This window comes from Rousettus aegyptiacus, unplaced genomic scaffold, assembly GCF_014176215.1.
Source record: "Rousettus aegyptiacus isolate mRouAeg1 unplaced genomic scaffold, mRouAeg1.p scaffold_m13_p_17, whole genome shotgun sequence".
Taxonomy (NCBI): Eukaryota; Metazoa; Chordata; class Mammalia; order Chiroptera; family Pteropodidae; genus Rousettus; species Rousettus aegyptiacus.
The window spans coordinates 17337478-17355974 of record NW_023416292.1 but is presented as its reverse complement, the minus strand read 5'-3'; the positions used below and the strand labels follow the sequence as shown (position 1 = coordinate 17355974).

The 18497-nt window shown below is 51.4% G+C and overlaps 1 protein-coding gene across 1 annotated transcript in view; it reads left to right on the top strand.

Annotated features, from left to right (window-relative positions):
- PAPPA2 (pappalysin 2) overlaps positions 1-18497 on the top strand; it is a 169733-nt gene that overhangs the window by 141303 nt on the left and 9933 nt on the right. The window contains exon 20 of the mRNA XM_016154370.2: positions 2073-2144. Within this exon, the coding sequence (XP_016009856.2) occupies positions 2073-2144 (72 nt within the window). The remainder of the gene's footprint in view (positions 1-2072; positions 2145-18497) is intronic.

Below are 18497 nucleotides of genomic sequence, written 5' to 3'. Positions count from 1 at the left end.
ACCAAAGTGTCCTCTCGAAGGATGCAATTATATATAACAGCTACAGCGCCACTTGTCACACTTTGGGGGGAAAATAAATCACTCAGTCATGAGTCATGGAAAAGTCTTCTTTTTCATCAGTTTTGAGCATGGAATTGCTTGCTCTCAGCTTGGCTCTAGGCACCCAGGCTATCTCATCACTGGGGATGAGTAGACAAGAGGGTCTTGGAGGATGGGGCCGAGGGGTAGGAACTGAAAAGCAAACAGCAGGGTAATGTGCTATGGTCCAAATATCCAAATACGCCGAACAATGCTGTGTTTTCTGTCGGTTGCATGCATCTATAAGAAATACGGGAATTGTCACAATCATGGAAGGCACCAGAACTCCGTGGTCTGATTCTGCCAAGCAACTATTGGAATAAAAAAAACAATTGAGCAATGTTGTGTTACATCTTAATGTTGGCTAACCATCAGTCTCGTGACCTTTAACTAGGCGTTTAACTAGACAACAGCCTTTATACAGCCTTACGGTCATCCTCATAACTCTTAACTGGCCCCTTGTCTGTCTGTCTGTCTGCCTGCCTGCCTGCCTCCGTGCTTTCCTCTCTCTTTCTCTCTGTCATGATACCAAAGAGAATTGAAAATAGGTGGGACGGAGCCAGGTGGCGGGAGCAGGAGCAGGGACGGGGTCATGCACCCTTTCATGCCTTTTATATTTTTATTCCGTGAACATATGTGATGTGATCATGATATACAAATGCATAAAAATACAAAGAAGTGAAAAAAGAAATTGGAAATAATAGGAGAAAAGAATGTTGGAGAGAAAGAATTAGAAATCAAGACAGGCTTCTCTCTCTCTCTTTTTTGCAATGTATTTTTAGAATTTTTAAAGTGTTCAAAAAAAACTCAACGCATAGATTTAATAATCCTTTTTTTTTTAATGATAATGTAAGCCAAGTAACCATCTATATGATTCCAATATGGAATTTTGAATATCAAAATGTATAGGGTTTATAGTATTTATTTCTCTTTAGGAGAGCCGAGGAGCCTTAGTTTATAGCAGAGTAACTCCAGGAAAATATTGCAGATCCCCATTCTCGCATCTGACTACGAGGTGTATGTTCACACACCTCTACATTAACACATGCAAATGTCTCCAATCTGATTACTGCAGCCTTAGCACCATAGAGTGTATGATTCCCAATTACCGGAGGTGCTACCTTGTGTAAAGCTCATGTCTCACCATGTATTATTTTTCTTACCATTGCATTGAATTCCTGTTGTGCCGAGTTAAAATGTGAGTACGCAAGCCTGCAAATGCGTGGGTTGGTAGCAGGCTAAGGAGAGAATTTCCTTGTGTCTTTGAAACCTCAAATGGGGCCTCCTTTTTACCTGAAGTGCATCTTTTGAGATTTCAAAATACAAAAATTGAAAGGAAAAAGCTCAATGAAATGAGTTGTAGTAGGTGAGTCAGAGGGAATGAAGAGTAGATGGCTGTTTAAATGCGCGTCTGGAAATGGCGGTTGAGAACGAGGCAGTCACCTGTGTTCTAGCATGAACATGTTTTCGCTGTCGCCGGCCTAACGTCGGGGCCGTGTTCGACCCCGCTGGTTTCGTGTTAACCCTGTTGGTTGTGTGCAGAGACGAGGAAGGCAAAGACAGTGCTCACAGCCTCCAGGCCTTGCTCGGGCACTTAGCGTCATGTTTTTGGAATCGAGAAAGCACAATTCCTTGTAACGTTATTTAAAATTTCAAAACAGATGGAACCAACGTTGCGCCTAAAATCACGTTAGACTCATTACAGTCCTGATGGTCCTTTTTGCAAACACACGCACCCCGTTGCTCTGGCAATGTGGACACCTTGGGGAGGAAGATGAGGGTGGAGAGCGGGAAAAGCTCCCTCCACTGAGAGTTCCTGCCTGGGCGCCACCAGCAGGGTTAGCAGGTGCCCGGGGAAGACCAGACGTCCTTGGCCTTCTTCGTGGGGGCACAGGCAGGGTCTCGCTCCCTGGGGAGCAGGGGTGGGCTGGCGGGGGACGCTCAGGACTTGCCCCTTCTCTCACTGACCAGGCATCTTGACTCTTCTCCTTCAGAGCATCGTGTGCACCGGGCGGCGTCAGTGGCACCCAGACCCCGTCCTGGTCCACTGCATCCAGTCCTGCGAGGTAAGCCGCCACCCCTTCCCCGCACCCAGACCAGAGTTCTCTGGTTGGCTTAACCCGCAGGGACTTGAGTCTTTCTCATTCAAGTTACCCCCACCCCCTTCTCCATTCCTATGCCTTTTGCTTAATTTCTTAAATTTATCTCCACAATCCCACAATTACGGATATTAGAATGTTTGGTTTTGGGTTTTTTATAAAACAAAATTCCAGGATTTCATTTTAAATGACTTAATACAAAATAAGTTAAAAGCAAATCAGAATTATTTATGGTTTTGGGATTTTCTATCTGGGCCTTGCTTGAGCTTAGTAAGATAAGGTTTTTTTTTGTTTTTTCTCAGACTAATGGCCCACAGACAGGTTTATTTGGCCAACATGAGGTCTAAAAACAATTTTGTCTTGGTTGCCAACATTTAAAAATTGGGATTTTCACATAAAATTTATAAGTGTGTGTATAACATTGCACGTACTTCAAACAAAAATAAATATAAAACATTTTATGCAAAGACTTTCCTCTTGAAAAACAAGAATATCTGTAAACCATGGCAACCATTAGCCAAATCTGAGTAGCAGCTACAATCCGGGAAGGGCAGCTACTTGCTCTTCGGGTCACCATGGTCCTCGCCCCTCCCTGAGGCCCCCGCCCAGCATGTTCCCCTAATGGACACCCACTGCCTGAGTCACACAAGGCGTCCGGGATGTCGGCCTCGGAGGCAGGTCTGTAACCCATAGTAGACCTTTGCTAGAACCCTGTCTGCTGCTTCACAAGGGGGATCCTCTACCGGCAGGACTTAGGGTGCCGTGAATTCGCTGCAACAGGAGTGATTGCAGGGAAGAGTCATGAACAAGGCAGGGCCTCGCTCATGGGGTCCTGACATGAGAGGAGGGTGGAGTGCCGCGCACACACCCCCTCCCCCGTTTAAGTCCTCTCACCCTGGAATAGCCAGTGACAAACACAAAGACTCTGGTCTCAGTCACAATAGGTTTTGTCATCCAAATCTCTCACTGGAAGTAATTGAGCCATTTATCAGCGATACCTGGGCCATTCTGGCTGCAGCCGATTTCCAACACCCAACCCCACTCCGCCTCCCCGCCTACACACACATCCGGCCCATATGCATGCTGGTCCCTCCATTCTTCTGTATCTCTGTTTCTCTTGATCTAATTCTGGGAAACCAGGATCTACGTGAGGCCAAAGAAGGGGAAAGGGTGGGGCTTCAGACAAAGGAAAACTGGGTAGGGGAATGAGACCAGAAAAATAGCACTCCGAGACTGCATCAGGAAAAATGCTAGCATGGAGTGTGCTTTGTTACGGGTGGGCCAACAGAACAGCTCATCTTCTGCCATCATTAGAAAAACAGATGACAGTGGGTGGGGAGGAGGGGGAGTGACTCATCCTCTGGGCAGGGGGGAAGCAGGGGGAACAGGCGGCCAGGGACGGAGGGCGATAAACAGACGCAGGGCTGGGGGCCTGGGAGGGGGTCAGAGGGACCCTGAGAACTCCCTTCTGCTGCTTCCGTGCGTGACGGGAAGCGGGAGGGTGGACGGCAGGGCTTGGAGCTGGCTCGGCGTCGCCCGGGAGGTTAACCGCAGAGCCTGCCCTCCTCCCGCTCCCCCCGCGCTGTGCCCCGCACATGCTCGGGATCCCTGACCGAGAGCACCCTAGGCTTCTGCCGGTCCCTGTGTTGATATGACAAGGAATCGTTCCCACGCACAGCTGAGCCCTGACCGCCTGACCGCTGCCGGTGCCCTCCCTCCGGTGGTTCTCAGTGTGGCCCCTGGACCTGGCATCACCAGGGAGCCTGTTGGAAATGCACATTCTCGGGCCCCGCCTCACACCTGCTGAATCACAGATTCAGGGCGGGGCCCCGCGTGCTGCGTTTTAACCAGGCCTTCAGGCGATTCTGAAGGCCACCGAAGGCTGACAGCCACCGTCCTAGTCACTGCAGGAGCCGACAGGAAGGTTTTCGGTCTATGGATCCCTAATTTGAAGCTTCCTTTGTCTAGGAAAAATCCTAGTTAATACTGTGTGCATTCTGCTTTTTCTACAATATTTCCTGAGACTCTCCGGATAGGACACGATTTGAAGGAACAAATCTGGTCTCCTAGGGATGGCTAGGAAGAGAGAAACCCACTTAGAAGGGAGAGAGGAAGAAGCCAAGGAGGAGGACAGTGGGCACCCGGTGGAGAGGAAAGGGGGCTGGGTCGGGGAGAAGGACCAGCGGCTCTGGGTCTTCATAGCGAGGGCTGCAGGGAGGGCGGGCGACCAGGAGAAAGAGGGGAGGAGAGAGGCCGGGGCTGGCACGCTCTAGGGGCAGCTTGGCAGACACTTAATTCTTTACTGGAAAAAGTCAGCCGAATGTATCAGGGGACACCGAAGAGCGTCACAGACAGACGGACAGAGGGAAAACGGACCTAGAGGCGGGAGAAAGCGGAGGGGGCTCGGTGCGGGGAGGGAATGTTCGGCGGCGGAGCGCGGAAACCCGGCTCCTGCTCCGCCCTTTGTCCCCCAGCACCCAAAAGGGGTTTTCCGTTTGCTACTTCCCAATACAGAATGCAGTTCTCAGCTCTGCCCTTTAGACAGACCGCCGGCCCTTTAAGAGCAGAGTCTCTCCTCCTTTATTTCTCTCAATGAGCCCGAGGCGGTGAGTCCGTCACCTGACCACCCTCCCCGTCTGAGCCACTCCCGCACCTTCCTTAGTGTCTAGCCCTTTGGCCACGGAGGTTTCGCCTTTGATTCTCCGCTGCCCTGTGCCTCTTACATTCTTTAAAGGACCGCGCTAAGGTTGTCTCTGAAACACTTGTGTGTAAATGATGCCATCTTCTCCTTGCCACATATGTTCCCGTTGTCTCAGCGAGAACACGCGCATACCCCATATCTGGAGTCCAGACTCGTTCATACGTTCAATTCTAGTCACGTGTAATGCGCCGCCTGGGAAGAGGGGGAATTGTCGTGCGAATCTGCCCTCGACCGCGGACACTTCCGGTGGTTTCTCACGTTTGCCCTTGACCTGGACACCGCTCGTATGTTCTGTTTCTTCTGTAAGTTGCAAATGGGCAAAGTTGGCATCTTGGGTGGTGGAAAGGTTTTGGAGTCAGACAAATGTAAATTCCAGTCCTGGGTCAGCTGAGCGGGATGGAGCCTTCGTGTCTTAATCTGCACTGGGAAGTGAGGGAAGGAGAGGGAGTGAAGGGGCAAGAAAGAGAAAGAGACTCCTCGTTTTGTGGGGTGATAATGAAAGGGAGCGCTCACCCCATCCATGAACCCCATGGTATTATCAGATCTATGCGTAATCGTCTGTCTGCCCGCCCGCCCGCCCTCCCTCCCTTCCTCCCTCCCTCCCTTCCTTCCTCCCTCCCTCCCTTTCTTCCTTCCTTCTTCATGAGGTCCCATTTATTCATTCTGCCAAAGTCCGTAGTCCTAGGTTCCACTTAGACTAAGAACATCTTGTCCTCTCGGGGACGCAGCTGAGAATAAAGACCGAACGTACAGCCTTCTTTCGGATAGAAATGATTAACTTCCTTCCTGCAGGAGGATTAAAGTTGAGCGCCCATTGGCCTGCCTTTGGCTCTGCTTTTTCTGTGAGCATGTGTTTCTTGCAAGTCCATGCCATCCTTCCTGGCAGCCTCCATGTTGGATTACGGTTTCTGATTCTTCGACCTTTTGCCGGTTCTTTCAAAAAAGAGAGCTGCAAAGGAGGACAGAGGCAGGACGATGTGAGAAGAATTATGTTCAGATTCTGACTGTGCACCTATTAGCTGTCTACAGTATCTGCCTGGCTTTGTCTCAGAATTCCTGTGAGAATCAAGTGAAATAATTAATATTAAGCTATTGTACAAATTGCCAAATAATATAACACATGAGTAATGATATTGCCTAAGAAATTATATACGTAACTATGTGGAGACTTTATACAAGATTACAAAGAGAAGTGTTTAAAAGGCATATTAGTCCTTAGAACACTTTAATGAGATATGTGTTTTTCTCGCTCTGACATGGTTAAACATCTTCTAATATCTCCGACACAGAAGATGGTCCGGTGTTCTCTCTCTCTCTGCATCTAGTGCGCCCCGGATTCAAACGTCCGTATGTTGTGCTTTCTTAAAGCGACAGGTGGAGAGGTTTTTGTGTCTCGTTGCCATAAGAGATGCTGCGGTGAGAGGAGTCGGGACAGGAGCGACTTGTGAGCCGAGAGGCCGGTTAGGAGGCCTCGGGCACAGGCGCGGCTCGGGCGGAGCGGCCGCGCTCGCTAGCCTTCCGTGGTGTCTTGGACCTCCCGCTTTCAGGATGTACGTTCCAGATGGTAGCCCTGGTGGCTGTGTCTGGGACATGTGCCTCCTGATCCCTCGTGGGCACTGCCCAGTTGGCTGCTGGAAGTCTGTGGGCTGAGGGGCTGCTCTGTTAACTCATGCGGTGGAAATGATGGCATGACAATCAAGCTTTTATTATGCCCGTTTTCCTTGCCCAGAGTTTGAACCAAGAAAGGGTAGAGAGGCACTGGAGTCGGACTAAAAGGTCCCATTCTCAGAGATGTGTTTTATTCCAGGGTGCAGAAAAGCCTGCGCACAGGTCTGAGTCGGGGGCCAGAGGTTGGGCGGGGAGTGGTAATACCTGAGCCATTGTGATAATTATGGGCCTGCACATAATGTGGGGGGCTCTTTTGGAGAAAAGGCTTTGTCCTTTGTTAGGATTTTGTCCCCTTGTTTTTGTATGATGAGATGCGAGATAGATGATAGATAGATAGATAGATAGATAGATATATAGATAGATAGATAGAAGTGTTACAGCTCTTCCTATCCGACCATGTGAAGCTTTGTTGCAGGGCGGCAAAACCTATCAGCACAACCATAAATTGGAGGGGTCTTTATTCTAAAAAGTGAAATGAAAACGTGCTTGTCGGGGACAGTCCAGTGCAGAAGTCCCACATTCCCTGCGGCAGCTGAACTGGGTTCAGGTCCTCCTGCAGGGGAACAGGAAGGGGCAGCTTCTCCAGGGTGAAGTCCTTTGAGACCCAAGCAAGTCAGACCCACTGAGCTCTGCGGGACTCAGGACCCCCACGTGGTGGCAGCGAGACTTGAGCCCACAGAGAACCGCTGTGGCCCCTGACCGGTGGCAGCAGCATTGCTGGGGAACGCGTTAGAGACGCAAGCTCTCAGGACGCACCCTGGACTTCGGGGTCAGGAACTCTGGGGATGGCGTCCAGGCCCTCCGGGTGGTTCCGACGTGCCCTCAGCTTCGAGACCTGCTGGCCTAGAGTTTGAGAAAAATAGCCCATCAGTGACAGTGGCAAGGGACTCAAAGAATGCACCGAGACTAAGGTCTCTTCCCTGATCCAACTCTCTCTCCTTTCCCTTCCCCTTGGCTTCAGAGCGAAACCTGGTCAGCCACTCTCTTCCCATGTTTGTCTATAAGATTTCTCCTGTTCCCCTGCTTTACTAGCGCCTTTTCATCACCAGATAGTCACAAATTAGTTCTGGTAAATGCCCAAGACTTGAACTTCAAAGTGCCATCAGATGGAATTGCTACTCATCTTTCAAAAAACACTCTACCTTGAGTATGTCTTCTTAAATTCCTTATCGAAGATAGAAAAATGAATCTTCTTTTAATGATATCCACAGACAAAACACCCGAGTTCTGGGCCAACTGTAAGGCTCGAGCACCGTGTGATGGCGAAGTTGTTTAACTCCTTTTATTTATGTCCCGTCCTTTAAATAATAGCCGACAATTAACCTCTGCCGTATGTCGGCAGTTTGAAAATCAAATATACGCTCCTTCACTCTCTGCGTCTCAGGGGGCAGATCACACGGGCTTGCTTTTCTTTTATGGCCTTGCCAAGTTCCTTAGTATCTGTGGGTGAAAAGGGGCTATAAAAAGAAGGGGGTCGATCCCCGTGGGAAGAGTGACGGCCTCAGAGCCAATCAGAGCACAGCCACTTCCCTTCTGGTTGGGTAGTTGTAGTCCCTATGAATCTAAATCTAAGTAGGTGTTGGACGTGTTAAAATCCAGAGAAAAAACGAAAATTAGCTTAAGTCGGAGCTGTCTTCCAGGCTCACGGGCTGCCAAATTCCAGTCCCCTGGAGATGTGTTTGTGAATTTCACCGCCAGCTTTGTTCAGTCTGCACCAGACTGAGAATCTGGGCACGGCTTCAGGCCCGTCCAGAGCCTCCCTGGGGCCGGGCTCTCTCCTTCAGATCCTCCGGCTGGGAGCTCTGCAAACCCGACTCCGAATGGTAATCAGGACTAGTTTTTCATTGTGAAAGCAAAAACCATTGTTTTCTTTCCCCGCTTTTTTTTTTTTTTTAAGGGAAACATTAAAAGCACAAGCATGCAGATTGTGAGACCTCATCTAGATAAACAACATTCATGAGAGTCGATGCCCGCCTTGCATCCCCGGGGAGCCACGCTGGGCCGGGGACTTCCCGGTGGGCTTTCTGCAGGCTGCATTTGGCTGCTTTTGTCTGGGCCTCCCGGGTGGGCCACTTTCTCACTCCGTTAGGTCTCTTTCCGACATGGATTTCCCTTTTTCTCCTCCCACCACACCCTTGTTTTCTGAGGTACTCGGTGCTTTTCCGTATTTTTCTGTTGTTTCGGGTTTTCATTTCTAGCCCGGCCTTGCAGATAATTTAAATGTTACTTGCCTACATCCGAACTTGACATCGCAGAAATGCTACCTTCTTTTTTTTTTTTTTCAATCTGCCCAACCTTCCAGGCGCTTCCTGATCAGTACGCTGAGGTTATAAGAATTAGCAGCAAGCAAATATCATCAATCGGGTTCCATCTATAAAAAAATTCTGCTCCTTTCCTCTTTTCATCGGGACTTTGCTCCACTAATATTTCTATCCGTGTTTCTAAAATGCGTTTTAAATGCAGTCTGGGCGTGACTCAGTACGTTCACTGAGACGGTACTTACATTCTGTACAACATGGATTCGTCTACCACTTACCACCATAATGCCATCATTAAATAGTCACATAGACAGGCTCTCTTAGAAAGTTCATGTAATTTGAATCATTTCTAATTCATCCTACTGAAATAGATATTCCTTTAAGAGAAATTATTTTATTAAGTACTCGTGATAATGAGCGAGTGCTAGCAAGATAGTCTATTAAGTCTCTCATGCTTTATTTTTGAAAGATTACAAAGCATGCGATGGGCAGCAACTTCAGTGGAAAACCGTGTCTGTGACGGACCTTTGATGTGGATGAGACTTGAATATTTACATGGGCTGTGGGCAGGGACAGTGAGCTGGGTGACAGGCCGGAGACCCAGGCGAAGGGGACAGAAGCGGCTACAGATGCCGTGGACTCTGAGTCGGGGGGGAAAAGCGGGCCCGGTGACCGAAGATGAAGATTGCGGAGCAGCGGGTGGGATTCAGAGGGAGGCAGGGAGCGCGTGCCGTGGTTTCTCCTTTCCCTGTGTGGACTTCGCCTGGGTCCCTGGGTCTCGGTGGATGGCAACTTCGTCCTTCCGGCTGCTTAGGACAGAAGTCCTGGTGTCATCTTTTTTCCTCTCTTTCTCTTACCCTCCACATCCAGTTCATCAGGTAATCCCTCTAGCTCTACCTTTAAAATGTACCCACAGTCCAGCCACTTTTCACCATCTCGACTCCTGCCACCCTGTGATCTGGGACCTGGGTCACTGCAGTAGCCTCCGGGCCAGTCTCACGACTAGCCAGCCTCACCACAGCTCGGCCCCAAGGCGTGCCTGGCAGCATCCTAGCCCAGCACCCGGGGGAGCTGCCCTGCACAAGCTCCCCCTCAGGAGGGTGCCCACCTCTGTAGAAGCTACGCCCCCCCACCTTCTTTTTCCTTTATTTTATTGAACAAAGTCACGAGAATAAGAGAGAAAATGGTCCTGCCAATGCTTAACCAAACTAAAAATAAATAAGTAATAGTAGAAATAAAATAAAACAAACAAGTGAAAAAATCCCCAAACCAGGCAACTCTTTTGAAAACAGACTCATCGCCTCTTCCTCATCTCGGTACCCCCCGTCCAGGGACCCTACATCAGCCCTCCGTTCCCCCAGCAGCGTCTCCAGAGCCTCTTCGGCCTTATACGTTGCTTTCCTTCCTGTGTGAGATCGGTGACGAGGACGTGGCAGGAGGGAGATTCGGACGGGTCAGGCGGCGCGTGTGGCTCTCCTCGGGCTTCTTTTCCGCAGCCTCATCTCGCCCGCGACGTACCTCTTAGGACTAAGTTGGCTGCAGGTCCGACCCACGGTGGCGTTTCGGGCGAGCGAGGCTGGAGCCACGAGCAGGCTTCCTGCAGCCCAGCGCCTGCGTGTGGCCTCTGCACGCACACGCGCACCCCAGGGCCCCTCGTTGAGGGCAGACGCTGCTGCCCCTGTGCCGGCCACGTGCCGTGCGTGGCACCTTCTTCTGTTCGGCTCCTGGCAACTGCGTTTTTCCTTTTCGTCTCCCATCCCTCCGCTCCCCACCCCCTGGTCCTACCCGCTACACCCGCCGCCTGTGCAAGTTCCCTCCTGATTCACGCTGGGCCAGCCTCATATTTTTGTTGTTGTTATCATTATTGCAAACATTAGATGCTTCCAAAGCTGGAAAAAATAAAAAGTAAAAAGAAAAGAGAAGAGAAAAAGAAACCACAGCAGCCCCCAAAGAAAACATGTTCTAACCCAGGAATGTACAATACTGCATGCATGGGAAGCCTCTTCCCGCCTCTCCAAGCTCAGCTACAGAATCGAGGGCTCCAGATTCCAACACATGAAAAAACAAGCTCATCCAGCTTTTCTTTTTTTTTTTTTTTTCCGGTATGTGCCTCAGGCCATTTCTCAATCTAAAAGCTTGCTGCTCCCCCCCAATGGCTGGGGTTTGTAGGAGTGTCCCAGCCTCCTCTCCCGACTTGCATCATGGTTACTAAACTGCGATCGCTTCATTTATTCAGGGCCATCTGTTCATTTCTTCACTTAAAATAATACTTACTAAGTGCCTACTGTGCGTCAAGATTACACAAATGAATAAGGAGTTCCCAGCTTGGGGTATACGATAGGGGTAAAACATTAAATTGCTACCTACTGCAAGGGAGCCAGGGAAACGTAAGGACACATACAGATATCAGGTGTGCATTAAATATGTCTGTCATAGAGAAAAGGTGATAGGACTTACATTTTAAGAGGAAAATCGTGGTGGCAAATTTGGACCACGAGAGCCGGCCCCTCACTGTCTCTCATCTTGAACTAACGTGACGGCCAAGTGGAAAGAGAAGGGCTAGAAGAGGCTGGATAGAAAACCGTTTCTGCAGAGGAATGATGACATTTGGGCGCCGGGCGTGATAAGGAGAGAGGAGTCGAAGATGAAGTTGACTGGTTGGGAGGAGGGCGTGGACGGCGATCCCATGGGCTTGCCGCTTACACGCATGTCCTGGTTGGCTGTGAGATAAGCCTAGCCAGCAGTCGATCGGCACGCGACGCTCAAACACCCGCGGGGGGCAAAGAGCAGACCTGGGTCCTGGCTATGCGGTTGGAAGTGTGTGTCATTTGTGTTTCTGTTGGTGCGCCTATTTCGAATGTCCAGTCAGAGCAGTTTCTAGAAGGCAGGGGGCATGTTTGATTCTTCTTTGCTTATACCCATCTCCCACAGTCAAGTTTAATAGTGAACATGCCATAAATAGTCAATATATTCACATTTGGCTAACTGATACTCATTTGATTCTCTTCTTTGACTGTTCCTGGCATAATTTTATAATTTTTTATATATATATATATAATTTTTTTTGGTAAATTGGTTATGCATCGAATATGGAATATTGGGGTTCAAAAGTAGAGTTAGTACTTTATTTTAAATTTACTTTTTAATTAGAGAAACCAAGTAATAAATTGAATGTGCATTATCCAGATGTGGATGACCCTAAACAAATAGAGATTAAACTCACTTCCCGACAAAGCCCTTTCCCCCTCGCTCTGGTTCGGAAGTCTGAAATGCTTACATTTAATTTTCACCTCTGTTGCTCATTCTTCAAGTGACCTTGGGGCATGGCCTTTTGTCTCATTTTCCCCATCAGTGGAATATGGGTAATCATATTAATCTGCCTCACCAGGCAATGCAAGGACTAATTAAAAATGAGATTAGCTTCAGCTGAAGTCTTTCTAATGCGAGAAACATTAAACTCGGCGGTGCGCGTCTGCAGAGCTGCTGGGTGTCGGGGATGCTGTCCGGCTGAGGAGCCGCTGAGGACCCGGATGACCCCGTGGCTGAGTCGGGAGTGCCTGCGGTCCGCCCAGCTTGTCGGCCGGCTTCACCTGTCCTGGTTTCATGCCTTGTGTGCCCAGTGCGAGGGCCAGACCCACCCAGAATTGCCTAGAAACCGAATAGCAGAAGCAAGCGACCGTGCACCTCTGTGGGCTCCCTGTGGCGGCCGCTTCCCGCCCGCCCTCCTCCCCTTACCTGCTTTCGCGTTCCCCCTTTTCAGATAGGGTCTCTGGGGATTCTTTGGGTTGACAAATCAGTGAAAAATAGCCGAATTAAGGAAGTCACTATATGAGATGTGTGTTATTCCGCTCAGGCCACTGTGACAAAATGCCGCAGACTGGGCGGCGTAAACAGTGGGCACATTTCTTTTTCACAGTGCGAGAGGTCCCAGCTCGAGGGGCTGTTTCCTGGCGAGGGCTCTCTTCCGGGGGTGCAGATGGCCGCCTTCTCGCTGGTCATCGCATGGCAGAGAGAGCGGACGCTATCATGCCCCTTCTTAAAAAGACGTGAACCCCATCCCAAGGGCCTTACTCTCAGGACATCTTCTAAACTTAACTGCCTCCCAAAGGCCTTACTCAAAATACCATCGTACTGGGAGTTGGGCTTCCGCAGATGCGTTTGGGGGGAACACAATTCAGTTCGTAACAATATGTGTTTGCTGATGCTTATTTCACCTGGGCAAAAAACGTCCTGATGCAGAGAACTGGGTGTGCCAGCTTTATTTAATAAGTGGCTACCACCATGATATAATTTTGGGGGTGCTACACATGCTCCTATTTCTCCCCCAAATACTTGTCTCCCCTGTGGGGCTCCAAAGTCCTAAACTTGCCAGAGTTGCAGTCATTTTTTTGCCTTAATCTTCTATTTAGTTGCAGATATGTATTTGTCATTGACCACCCTCCACCCCCCCGCCCAGTGTGTGAGCTGTTTTTCAGAAGCACAGGAGGATGTGCAGATACTGTGACAGGGGTGGGTACATTGGTTAAGGAGTTATCAGAGGGAGCAGAGTTCCTTGTGAAGGTGGGGACAATGGGGGGAAAAAAGATCAGAGGATTAAAAACAATTACAGTGTCGCTGGTACTCAACTATCAACAATAGGATGTGAGAAAGATGATTAGGAGTTCCGATAACTTTGTGTGTTTTGCCTGTATCATTATGTATTTTGCCCGCTTAAGTCTATGTGATGTATTGTAATTCTGTCTCATATGCATGGTTGGGTCCTGGGATTGCTGATCACAGTCCAGAGAGAGGAAGAATGACTGGGTTATCCAGTAGCTGCTCCCCACCTTCATAGACAGGGAACTCTCAGTAGAGTATTCGAGCTCACTACACTCAGGAAGCAAACAAAGAATCGCTCCTGGCCTCATAGTACACTTAATAACTTGAGTGTTTGTCGTATGCCAGGTGCATACCCTGAGGAGTTATCACCATTATTATTACCATTCCCGTGTCACTGATGAGGAAATTGGGGGGCCGAGTTAACGTTCACTTGTGGGACTAGTAAATGAACCCTGGCGCTCTGATCCCGGAGTTCCTGTTCTTAAACTGAGAAGAAAAAAAAAAAAAAAAGATTAAAAACAAACAAACCACGCATAAACTAGGAATGCAGGGTTTTAGAGAACTCGACTGAGAGCAGACCACGGGATGCTGGCCACCTGTTAGGACGCCTCCCCGGGCTTCGCGAGCTTCAAGCCAGAGAACGAGGAGGCGCGCCAGTGAACGCCGCCTCCGCCAGCGTCGGGGAGCGAGGACACGAGAGCAGAGAACATGTAAAGCAGATGCGGCCGCTCAGCCGGTGAGTGACTAAGACACACAGACGAGCGCCCCGTAGATGAAGGGGGTGTAAACAAGACACTCGCGCAGAGGACAGGCTCCATATGGGCGAAAGTGAGACCGAACGGCCGACCGGTTAACGGAGAACAGAGCGGCCGGGCCGCCACCCCGGGATGGCGTGACAGGCTGAGGCCGAGAACCACAATGATCAGCCACCCAACTGGAGCTGCTCGTGGGGCGGGAACTGAAAATTAGACCGGGGCTGAAAGAAACAAGACTCTTGGCAAGAAAGTATTCTCGAATGAACATGACACCTCCCCCCTGCCGTTCCTCGTCTCGGCTGGGCCTGGGTGTTTCTGGGGGTGGTACAGTCGTCGTGTCTAGGAGTTGGGGAACGCCTGGCAGGAGTCGGACGGGAGGGAAAGTGTGCGGACCCGCTCGGCCTGTGCTTGTAGGGAGAAAGAGAATGTGTGCGGCGTCTCCCGGGGAGGGAGGCAGGGTTTGCTGGCTGACCAGGCTCCATTTCCCATAACCCAGTCCTTAGATTTTGTAAGGATTCTTTCTAGTTATTTTTTTAATGAGCGTATTTTTTTTTGAGAAAAGCTTCATACGATTTGAATAGTCAAAATGTCGTAGGTAAACCTTCACCTCCATTGGCCTTCTACCCAAACGCGACCGTTCTCCAAGTCCTGACGGTTTCCCTCCCCCTTCCCATCTGCTCTTTTTGGTTCCGTCTTGTAGGTAGCCAGTTCCGTTCTTCTAGGTTCATGTCTGCTCGAGACCAACGTCTCCCTGCCCTTTTTTTTTTTTTGCAATTTCTCCCTGCTCTCGAGCCTTCCATTTCTCTCCTGGACATTCCCTGCTGTCCCCAGATTCAGCCTTTGAAGCACAAATTTTATATTGTGTTCGGTTCAAAACAAACAAACAAACAAACAAACACGACCCTTCCATGGCTCTTTCTTGTCTTCGGGATGAGGACTAGATTCCTCTGGCTGGAGATTCTGACCTAGTTCCAATTGTGGGCCGTTAATCGTCGAGGCAGGAAAAAAAACAGATCTATCTTTTCCTTTTCCATCTGAAATCTTGCTTACATGTGCCCTCCTGCTGGGATTTTTCTCCCCATTTTTCTCCCCAAGTTCTGTCTGTCCTCGAAGGTTAAGCCTAATCCCGCATCTGTCGCAGAGCCTTCCTGAAACGTCCCAGCCTCTTGCCTGTTCTGAACCGCCGTAGCTCTTCGCGCTGCCGTCCATTACTGTGGGGACGCAGCCTCCGCAGGCCTGTGGTTTCTTCCCTGTTGCCTCAGACGCTCTTCAGATTCTGCTCACTCAGTGCCGACGCCACCAAAGCTGCTTTAAGACAAAGACCTGGCCACGCGTAGAACCCGCCGTGTGTCGATGGCCGTCCCGGGGTGCCGGCGACGAGCCCCATGCCTGGCTCCCATCCCAGATGATACGTTTCTGGTGGATTTCTGTGGCGTTGACTTTTGCTCAGACAGAAAGTGACATGAGCCCGTAGTTTCGGTGAGAGACTGGGCCAGGCGTGCCGTACTGGGGAGAGGAGAGAGCCCCGTCGTCGTTAGATGGCGGTGCTGCCGAAGGCGGCCCGGACGCCTCGGGAGGGTCCGGGCGCAGGCCTGGGTGTCAGGTGGCGGCTCTGCGTCCTTCCCGCAGACAGATTCCTCCGCAGCTCTGGGCTCTGTGTTTCTTCACCTGGGAAATGGGCGCGATGATGATGCCTGCCTCGCCGGGTTACGGGGAGGGTTTCACACGCCCAGCAGCACGGTGCCTTATACACAGCAAGGGCCGGGTACGAGATATTATATGTGTGCGTGTGAGTACAAGATAAAAGCATTTTAATATTACATATACTATAAATACTATATATCATCACACGCATTCGTGTTACATAAAAAGCACATCTATGTTACATATCATACATGTGATCTACATCATATATATATATTTATGTGCATGTGTGCATATATACAGGTACACGCACATATCACATATACATGAAAGAAAGAACAGGAAAAGACAAACGCCCCACGTTATGCCCCGTGGACGAACACTTAACGGGGGCTCAAGCAGTGCGGATTTAGATTTACCCCGCGTGAACAGTCTCTGGAAGAGCCAGGCGTGGCATCGGGATGGCAAAGGCTTTGCCAGGCACTTTGGTCGCCTAAACAGCGCGTCCCACCCGCGGAGTCTCTGCTTCCCCCTCGACACTTCCCTCCGTGTGCTTGATCGCTGCGGAAACGAATACGAAAGAGAGAGAGGGAGCGATGGAGGAGGGAGAGAAGGGGTGAGCGAGAAGGGGGCACGCACGCAGATAAGATGCTCGGGGACAGCGGGGGCGCCCAGAAGAATGTGAATGTTGCCGTTTCCTCCCGTAGCCCGCGTTCCCGGTCACCTTCCCCGGGACGGGACGGGACGGGACGGGCGGGGGTAGCCGAGAACGAGAGCTGCCCGGCCCGAGCGTGCGCCGGGCGGGGGGTGAGCGCCCATGGCGGGGGCTGTGGGGGAGCAGCCTGGCTCAGCCGAGGCCCACTTCAACCTCCATGCACTGCAGGCGGGTCGAGCGAGCAGGAGACAGGGACAGAGGGAAGCGAAGGCTCAGAGTCGGAGCGGACGGCCTGGACCCTGCCCCGGGGCCACGTGCTCCCCACCCCTTCCCCCAGCGGCAGGCTGCACCGCAGCCTTTCCGTCTCCCTCACCCCCCGGAGCTGCGCGAGCTCCTGCACGGCAGGCACAGCTTAATGTCGGCCACGTGGGCAGAGGGCCAAGGAAGGGAGGGCCGAGTGAGTGAGCGCGGCAGAGGTGGGCGGAGGCGGCGGCAGGTCCCACGTGCTCGGCAAGGCGCCTGCCATGGCCTGAAAGTTTGCTCTGTTTCGTTCTTCTGAATCTTTCAGTTTGGTGCTGTATAAAGTCTACTGTTCGTGAACTCTTACCTGGAAGGTCATCCTAAGCTAATTTCGGGTGACGTTTTAGAGAGTAATCGATAGCGAGGGCGTACCTGGGAAAGTCAGGGAACAAGGCAGAGGAGGGGCGCCTCCTCCTGGAGACGGGCGAGAGGAGTAGAAAGCAAAACATATTCTGCCTTCCAAGTGTACCGAGTCGGCCGGGGATGCCCAAGTCTCGCTGACGAAGTGCGCATTCAGCACCGAGTGTGGTGTGTCAGGCATTGTGCTGGTGTAGCGGCAGCCGTGCTTCTGAAGGAAGGAGATAAGAATAGTAAAGAAAACAATTCAGAAGCGACCCCGCCTCATGGCCCTCCCAGGTTTCAAGCCTCTTGTGTGCCAAGTGTCTGCTCCGACCTTGAGACCGGCAGCTGGCTCCAGTTAGCGGGAGACGGGGCAGAAACCTCCTGGACCAGTCGTTCGCCCATCCCCGTTTCGGAGGAGACAGCGCATGCCGTGCAGCAAGCCTGTGTCTGGGAGCTCGCGTGCCACCCAGACCACTCCCGCCGTGCAGGCAGCAGAAACGCAGTCGCGAAACGCGGCGGGCCACTGGCCTTGCAGCGGAGGCGTGTGCAAGGTCCGCTGAGCCGCCGCCGTCGGTTCTTGCTGGCAGCCCGAGCTCAGACACAGCCCAAACGTCAGGACGCCGGGAGCCCAGCGGACATGGGGTGGGGCCAGGCGGTGACTTCGCCTGGAATCATGGAGCGATTATGGAAATTTGATCAGTAAATAAAGGTGGCGGCAGGGAACGCAGGGCCGGGTGCTGTCGTAGTCCCGTGTAGTTTCGGTAAGAGGTGGAGAGCGAGGAGAGCCAAAGGCACAGAGCGTCTTACCCGAGCTGAGGCCTCCGGTCGCCTGAGGACCAGACACACCGCTATCAGTACCAGCGGCTCACTAGGGCGGCACCTCTCAACAGCACAGATCGCAGGTTTGCGGGACGGCTGTGCCGTCTTGTTTTAAGCCCCTAAGAGTGACAAGGACCTGTGGAAGGGTGCCCCCTGCTGTCTGTGTCTCGAGGAGCCGGGCTCTTTGCTGGGGCAGCTGTTTTCCTGGCACCCACAAATACAGACCCTCCACGAACACTCCCCTTCCCCACCTGCACCCTTCGGGGCTCTGACTCCGCCCACCCCACTTTGGTGCCTGAGAAGCTGCCGGCCACGTTGGGCCAAGAGGAGGGGCGACGTGGGGAAGCGGGCTGGCGCGTGTTCGTGGGCGAAGTGGAGTCTGCTCCCTGGGTCTTCACTTGCGGCAGAATGAAAGGAGCTGCTGGGAGGTTATTTCTGGCTGAAGAATCAGCCACAGGGAGGCTTCTCGCCTTCCTGTTTGCCCTGCGCGCGTCAGGCAAGAGGTGTCGGTGACGGTCCGGTGTTTTTCAGAGGCTACCGCGATGGTTTTGAGCAGAGCGTGCGCTTCCAGAAGCCAGT